Genomic DNA, 8731 nt, shown 5'->3' on the forward strand with positions numbered 1-8731 from the left:
TGGTCGCTAAGTGGAGCCAACATGAAACCACACACATAACACCCCCTTAGACTTATTTAACTCTGGCTGAGAGTGGCAGGTCCCGTGTTGAGAATGAGCTTAATTAATGTAGCAGCAAAACACAAACCTCCCTGCTCATGCCCTTTCTGCTGCTACTGCTCAGTATTAGTTCCACTTCAGTGGCCCCATGCTTAGCAACAAGAACAAGCAGCGTCTCTAATGACGGACGTCCCCCTTCTCTCCACATATCCCCACCACTGGTCTCGGGTCACTGCCCCAACCCCTCTAGGGACAGGAAGAGGAGAGAGGGGAGTCTACCCGTTAAAGGACCTTGTTAACAGCCTGCCAAGAAACAAACCCCACAGACTCACTTCATTAGCAGGGACAAGTTAGAAGATGTGCCTTAGTTTGGAATAGTTTAAAACCTGAGGAGAGAAAAGTATTCTCTCAGGGGTTGGAGTGTGTGAGCAGAACGGCGGAGGGAAGTGACTTCAGAAAAGCGTTCGTTCTCCAAAATGTTGTGTTTATTTTTGGGGTCCAAACATTGCAGACAGTCATGTTTATCTCAGAGTTAGGGGACTGTCTGTTTCCTGCATAAACAAACATCATTGTTTAGGGTAATACAATTACTACGGAGGATTCAATTTTTATGACTACATATTAGAATCTTTAATTCAGTGGGAGAAAAAAAAAAATCACAAAAAAAATGTACAAAGACAAAAATGTTTATTTACACAACAGAAGGAAAATATAACTCTTGGTTACAAATATTTAGGGTCACAGAAAAGTCCAGACGACCCAATAAAGGAGACACTGAACTTGTGAAACGGCAATGTGACAAGGACACAAGGTTTCACAGAGCTAGATGAGAGAGGAGTGAGTGCTGTCATCTTTAGGTACTATAGGGATCAGTGTCTCTGGGTTGACAGTCCACTCTGTTAGTTGACATGCAACTGTCAAATAGGACTTAAGGACAGAAAACTGGGCAGTCCAGGTGAGGCATTCTAATGGAAACCATTTGTCCAACGTTGGCCTTCCATTCCAAACTATGACGCCAATGTAAAAATAGCTGACTGAAGTTATCGAAAAGACTGAAAACAAAGCAAAATACAAAAGTGAGAAATCAACATGAAACGTAAAAAATACAAACGGAAACATGGATTTGATCCCATAAGGACATTCCAGTGAAATGAAGCAACTGCCGTGCAAATGGGTGGAGATAGAGATATTTGGGTACTACAAAATGCGTCTGTACACATAAGAGTAGATACAGTATATTGTATCATATTCAAACTAGATAAACAAAAGGAATAGCATATTAAATAAAAGTGTGAAAAGGTGCTATGAATGTTTCATGCGATCCAGCCATTGACATGAAGGCTATAAATATTGTATGCATAGAGAAGAATCCCTCTTTGAAGTCTTGTGAGAGCTAAGACAGAGGAAGAAAGGGAGGGGAGACGGTAATTACTGGTGGAAATGCTCTTTGACAGATTATTCTATTAAAGCAGGAGGAGGTTCAACCAAACACCGCTAACCTCTAACAGCACTGGTCTCCACCTATCAATGACAAGAACATTCTCACCTGAAGGCCCACTTCCACTTGACAAACACGCTTACTGGGAGCCAATCACATGATCAAAAAACCTGTATGCTCTGTATAATGCTGCAGAGCTTGCACATTGTCTAATAATATTGAATGGTAATAATTAGCAAAGTGCTAGCTTCTAATGAATAATTAAAAACCTGAAGACATATTGTCAGTGTTGATCGCCAAAATACGTCACACATACTACCGCTATATCGACCACAGACAACCTTAGATCAGACATAATGAGCCACTTTGCAGAAAACAGGCAAATTATCATTATTTCCACAAATTAATTTAAATTCTGAACAGATCTGTCTGTCTAGAAAAAGTGTTGACAATGGGCTGAGGATTCTGGGTAAAACTCTGGCCCTCTCATTAAGTGTTGAGAAGCGAGAGCCAGGGCCACTTCCTGACGCAGGGCTAGCTCCAGAGCAGCCTCACCCCTCTGCCTGGCCGGGGCTGTGCACAGGGATATGCTGGGGATGTAAGGGATGAGAGAGGACATGATAGAGAGCAGTACTGCTACTAGCCCAGTCTCCCAGGTCCAACTCCATCTTTGATCACTGGCCACTGACATCTATGTCTCTGAGACAGGGGGAAGGTGCAAGGCGGGAGCACATCATGAGTGCACATCCTTCCCCATGGAACATTGTTCTCCCCAAAATAAAAAAGGGTTTATTGTATTTAACAATATCAACTCTAACCCCCCCTTGATTAGAATTAGTTTCACATCTGCCTGCCGCCCGACTATGTCCCTCATTACTGTAGAATCTCATTACAATCAGCCCCCAGGGGAGACATGCATCAGTTTTAAACACACTTTCTATCCCTCGCTCACTGCCTCGCGCTCCCCCCCTCTCTCCGTCTACAGTAGCGGAAGTCCTCATCTAAGAGAATGACAGTCTTTTTTCTCCTACATGCAGCATGGAAATTGTTTTACACTGCCAATTAAAATAACAGATACCGGTACATTTAGATTGTTTTCTCTCAGTCAGATAGGATATGTATTTGGCAAAAAATAGACCAAAATAGGGCTGACACTCCAAGTCCCCCCTCTGTTTTTAACTAACAGAATAACACACAAACGTGTTTGGAAATGCAGTCAAGATGAGGAAAATAATACTTATGGGGCTGTGAACTCTGAGAGAAAAGGTTATATCCATCTCCACACACTCCACTTCCTCTTATTAAACCATAGTTATATCAGTGGGGTTTTAAATGTATATTCAAAATCTTTATTTAGAAAATGATACGGTTATGTGCTATAATTCATTTTCAATATATCTATTATGCTTGGCAATAAGTAACAGGTAAAAATAAGAAATAGTGGTGTATGTTGTGAAAATTGTCCATCTAGTCCGAGCAGGCACACAAATGCTGCAGGCAATGTAACCCCGGCTCTCCACTAGCATGTCCTATAGTCCTAGAGGAGAGGAGAGTCGCAGAATGTACAAGGACCCTGCAGTATCCTCTTGATCCAGTCTGGGTCTGCAGTGAAGAGGGTAGGAGGAAAATAAATAAACATCAGATTCATCTGTTCAATCACAATCATCTGCTCCACTATTTGAGCAGTAAACAGACAACAGCTTGAACACTCAGTAATGTTAAGCTTATTGGAAATCGTTTATGCAGGCAGTCTGTGACAATTAAAGAAAAAAGTACTTTCTTATATATTGTCAATGCTATATAAGGAGATATGCTGATCAGGGTGCAGGATGAGAGAGAGCTGAAAGTGAATAACAGCCCTGGGAGAGAGAGAAGAGGGTGGAGTGAGACAGAGGAGGTAGAGAGGTGGAACGTGGCGCTAGCTGCTTACCCTCAGGCACTGGCAGTCTGGCAATGCTATCCTGCAGTAGGCAGCGTCTGTACGTGAGTGTCTGGCACGCCTGGTAGGATAACACACACCTGAAAGAGACGGGCACGCTTCAGACAGGCACTGACACTGAGTGGGAGGGGTATCAATAGTCTAAAGTGGCTTCCTTTACTCATATTCTTCCCTTCATTTGCAATGACTGGAAAGAACGGAATATGTGAAAGTTAATTCCCAGTAGACATCATTATTCAAGACATCCCTAGGACAGGAGTTCCCAAACTTTTTTGGCCCACAACCCCATTTTCATATCAAAACTTTTTCACAACCCCACAATGTATAAAAAAATATATAAAAAAATAAAGTTATGTAATCAGGACAACGGTAACTTTTTTAATTGGGGCTTTGACAGTCTACTACAAATCAGTCAAAGTATTTCATTCTGAAGGAGGTATGGTTTGAAGTGACTGAAATGCATCAGAAAAAGGTATTGAGAAGTTCAGAATATCATCAGGCAAACATTTTGTATGAAATTCTTCATAGAAAAGAATATCATTGATGATATTTTATGAAAATGATGTCTGCAACATGAAAGCCAACTGACATACGAAGGCAACTGTGGCATAAACATTGGACTAGCATAGCAAAAATTCCAGTATTTACATTACTGGAATCGGGTGACTCGTGGTTATAACGCAAATAAGGTTGATGACACTTTACCTGAGCCACATGTGTCCATTGGAGCAGATAGCCTGTTTGCGGTCTGTGAACGGTAGCACCTCCTTACACAGACTACAGTACTCTGGGAACGTCTGCTTGTTCATCTTCTTCTGGATGTGACCTATCAGGACCTGGGGTACAGACAGCAAGATGTGAGAGGTGCTGAATAAGGCACAACAGGGTTGAGCCTAATGCTTAAACACTAGATTATTGCTCAGGCAATGGAATAGGATAATAGAAAATGTGTAGGGAGCCTAGTCCAACCTTGGCAGCCCTGTCCTCGTATGTAGGGTCACTGGTGAGGAAGTCACAGACCCCCCTGGTGGGGATACTGGTGTTCTCTGTGATCCAGGTGTGAAGGTACACCTCCCCCAGAACCCTCTTCATGTGCTCCCTGGTCAGGTGGGCCTCCACCGCCTCGATCCACGCTATCACCTCTCCCATCTTCTCCTCCAACGCCTGGGATTCTGGGTCCTGTAGCTTCGACACCCCCTCTTCCCCTCCTCCACCCCCCTCCTCATCCCCCACAAACACCTTGGAGTCTTCATGCGTGGGGCGCCAGCGTGCCTCCACGGGGGCCTTCTGCAGGGACTGGTAGAGCACGCGCACCAGGAAGAGTTTTAACCTCCACAGGTAGGGGGAGCCTGTGTTGTGTACCTTCTTGTCCAGCTCCTCCTGCAGCAGAGCAGGAATGCATTTCTCCTTCAGTACCTTCCAGCGCACCAGGTCCAGCAGGTCAGTCTGTTTGAACAGGCTCTGGACCTGGGACTCCAGCAGCTCGGCCGCTGCGTCGTTTGGCGTCTTCAGGGTCACAAACTGGACCTGGTACGTCCTGGAGACCAGGTGCTGACCATTGGTCATCCCTGCAGTACTGACCAGGGCCAGGTAGGCCCCGTTCGGGCTTACCGCGATGCCATGCATCCTCCGCCCTGCCATGCCTTCTGGCAGCCCGATCTCCTCCTGCTTAAAGGCCACGGCCATGTCGGTAAAGATGGGCGTGAGCTTCTTGACAGTCCCGTCCAGGGAACAGGTGTAGATGGAGCCCCCCTGGCGGCTGGCTGTCATGGAGACGATGGGAGTGGAGTGCAGGCCAGTGACGTGTGAGTTGTGCACGTTGAGGCCCGCCTTGGAGATGAGCAGCAGGCACCAGAAGAGGTAGGAGCCCCTGGCCGCCACCACCAGGCTACAGTTACAGTTCTGTTTGGGGTGGAACAGGGAGATACACTTGATGTTGTGTACAGGGATCTGGTCTGACTCCTGCCAGAGGACCACTGGCTGGCGCAGGGTGAAGTAGCCCTTCACCGCCTTCAGGTTGACAGGCAGGATCTTGACAGGCCCTACCGCACTGCCCACGATCAGTCCGCTCATCTTGCGCCCGCTGTGCTCGTACTCCCACCATGCCAGCACACTGGGAGACGACACCCCAGACTGGATGGTGTTACAAGACACCACTGAATCCTTCCCCAGCATGGGCAGGCAGAACTGCCACACCACCAGGTCTCCGTTCTCCATCAGCACGGCCAGCAGCACCGTCCCCACGTCCTTCCACTTGTTGTTGGTCTGGACGTGCTGCGTGGTGCACACACTGGACCACTCCATCCGTACAGGGGTCTGCATGAGGTAGCGTCTCTGAAGCTCAGCCAGGTCAAGGAGGTTAGCCTTGGTGGGCTCCCCACCCTGCACTGAGTAGCCTCTACTCTCCAGGCTCTCTCCATACAGCTGGGTCAGGTCAGCCACCACTGTCCACTGTAGACGCTTGGTGCTGCTGTGGACGGTCAGCTTGTGGTCCAGGGTGAGGGAGGCCAGAAGGCTGAGGCCATTACCGTCACAGCCCAGGGGGGACCAGCTGGTGTACATGATGCCCTTATGGACGCTTAAGGTGGGGTTGAACACTCTGTCCAGCAAGGACTGGCTCACTGAAGGGTCGCTGGAGAACTTGTCTTTGGCCCTCAACAGCTCCTCCTCTGGACCCACCTGGACACAAAAATATATATTTTTAAATACCTTTAAAAGTAGGCATCTGAATGCATTTAGAATACCATACTGAGAAAACTAAAACGACTTACAGATAATATCTAAATCCCAAAGTAAGTTCATCAACCTAATTTGCTAGCCTAAATAGGTTTTACTTTGGAATAAAATGGTTAACTGCTGCTAGCAGTTAGAAACAAATAGGCAGCAGGCATCAGCCAGGTAAAAACAACAACCTCACAACTTTGAGGTGTGGAATGAACGCCAAAGTAAGCAAGTTTGCTAGCTACATGTGTCCAATATTCACCTTCAATTCACATACTTTGTCCGGCACGGGGATGGAGGTCCGATGCAGCACCAAGTCTTGGCTGTTGCCGTGAACATCGCACAGGACCTCCATCAAAGAAATGCCACTTGCAGTAGAGGCCGAGAGTCGGTGGTCCTCAGACCACGTGAGCGGCTCAAAACCGCTGACCGGACTCAAGAGCTTTATTACCGGATCCCTCTTCACAACTGGACCGAGTTCTGCCCAGGAATCATCCTCTGGTTCGGCTTCGGTAAGTTGTCCTTCCTCTACCCCGTCAGCAACACGAGCTGGGCTGCAAGCAGCCATTTTCCATGTAAAAAATAAAACAACGCGTCACTACGGCGGTGGCGTAGGGACATACCACAATGAAAAACATAATCAAAGGCTCTCGGGTTGAAGTGTATATATCGGGGTTAAGATGACAGGAAAACTGACTGTCTGTGCTTGGCAAAAATAAAAACACAAGCCCGATTACCTCCCAGCTAATTTCAAACGTTCCCACAGCCTTTTCCCGTAATAGTGTCATTAGGTCCTTAACTAACTTTTTCATAGGAATGTTCCGGTAAAGGAATGTTTCCAAGAGACCATCTCCTTAATATCAAATAGAATTTACCCAGAACGTGGTTACCATGTTCTCAGAATTTAAGATATTAATGTTCTAGACGCATTTCATAGGAAAGTTGTAAGAACATGTGTCTGTTGCTTAAATTGTGCATGTTCAGCTAATCAGTAATTTATTCAACATGGGATTTGATCTCACAACCTCTTGGTTCAAGGTAATCTGATGTTCATGCTTGCTACACCACCATATCCGTGTAAAGTATACATTAATTGGACTATTCTCTCATCATTGATTTTATTGACTTATTTCAGCAATTTAAAGGCTTTCTATATATTTGTCTAATGTTGGTGGGCCATATTACGCTGTTTTAATGATAGTCCTGAATCCACATGATCAATAAATATTTTATTGTGTACTTTTAACAGAGCTGATATTTACTTCAGAGTGCTTTCACCATATTGTTTACACCTATCAAGTTGTTTCAGATCTACACAAGTGCCTAGGTGGAGGGGTTAGGATTTATTCTGGAACAGGCCTAACTATACTGGCCCAATAAACTCCCTGGAGATATCTGATATTGGAATAGTGGTTATGGCTTTCGTCATTGGTGTTGGAGGCTTGAGTTCGAGACCTGCTATGTGAATCACCCTACTGTCACATTCTTAGAAATATATGCTTATGTCATTATTTGGCAACAATTACAACACACTTATCTGATCTAATGAAAATTAGTTTCTCATTGAAAGATGGAAATCTGTAGGATTATGCATTGAGAATTAATTATGACCACATTTCCACTACCTCTCTTAAGTTATCAGTATTTATGGATTCTATATAGCTGAGCATCTCTCCATCATCTTCTTGAAATCCACACCACATACTGTCTACATAATTACTTAAAAAGTTCAAGAATGGATGTAGCAACCGCATATTGCCCCTTTAACATATTGTGATTTCTGTGATTTGTCCCTAGTGAATATGTTGCAATTTTTCAGTTTTTCCACATTAGAACTTGGAGATGGACTCTGTAGTGTATTGTTTTTGGTTTAACTCAAATTATTATTGCTTTAATGGGAAATGTGAGAAAATACAGACATGCTTCTGTGAATATGGCAACCATGTTCTGGGTATGTTTCTATCAGAAGCAACACCACCACCTGGGCCAAGTTTTGGCAACAAATAGAAATGCAATGACAAGAGCTCATGTGATTCCTAATCAGAGACACATATTTGTTCTATATGATGTACTGTATGTGGTGTGGGTTTCAAAAAGATGATAGAGTTCCCCTCGGGCTCGTGCGGTGGAGGAGATCTTCGTGGGCTATACTCAGCCTTGTCTCAGGGCAATATGTTGGGGTCTGTTGATATCCCTCTAGTGGTGTGGGGGCTGTGCTTTGGTAACGTGGGTGGGGTTATATCCTGCCTGGTTGGCCCTGTCCGGTGGTATCATCAAACAGGGCCACATTGTCCCCCGACCCACCTCTGTCTCGGTCTCCAGTATCTATGCTGCAATAGTCTATGTGCCGGGGGGCAAGGGTCAGTCTGTTATATCTAGTGTAATTATCCTGTCTTATCTGGTATCCTGTGTGAATTTAAGTATGCTCCCTCTAATTCTCTCTTTCTCCCTCTCTCCCTCCACTCCCGGAGGACCAGAGCCCTAGGATCATGTCTCATGAATACCTGGCCTGATGACTCCTGGCTGTCTCTAATCCACCTGGTCATGCTGCTGCTCCAGTTTCAACTGTTTTGCCTGTGGCTAGGGAACCCTGA

The 8731-nt window shown here is 45.4% G+C and overlaps 1 protein-coding gene across 2 annotated transcripts; it reads right to left on the reverse strand.

Annotated features, from left to right (window-relative positions):
* Positions 1 to 506: 506 nt before the first annotated feature.
* Positions 507 to 6782, reverse strand: LOC110523641 (general transcription factor 3C polypeptide 4). Of its 2 annotated transcripts, none has more exons than XM_021602524.2 (5): positions 6415 to 6782; positions 4386 to 6095; positions 4122 to 4252; positions 3408 to 3496; positions 507 to 3079 (listed from the first exon to the last, which is right to left on the reverse strand). In XM_021602524.2, the coding sequence occupies exons 1-5, from the start codon at positions 6703 to 6705 to the stop codon at positions 3015 to 3017; spliced, it is 2286 nt and encodes a 761-aa protein (XP_021458199.2). In that variant the 5' UTR covers positions 6706 to 6782; the 3' UTR covers positions 507 to 3014. The 2 variants fall into 2 exon arrangements, with proteins under 2 accessions (XP_021458199.2, XP_021458197.2); XM_021602522.2 differs by having other exon boundaries at positions 6400 to 6781.
* Between the last annotated feature and the right edge of the window lie 1949 nt (positions 6783 to 8731).

The sequence above is a fragment of the Oncorhynchus mykiss genome, chromosome 5 (genome assembly GCF_013265735.2).
Source record: "Oncorhynchus mykiss isolate Arlee chromosome 5, USDA_OmykA_1.1, whole genome shotgun sequence".
NCBI lineage: Eukaryota > Metazoa > Chordata > Actinopteri > Salmoniformes > Salmonidae > Oncorhynchus > Oncorhynchus mykiss.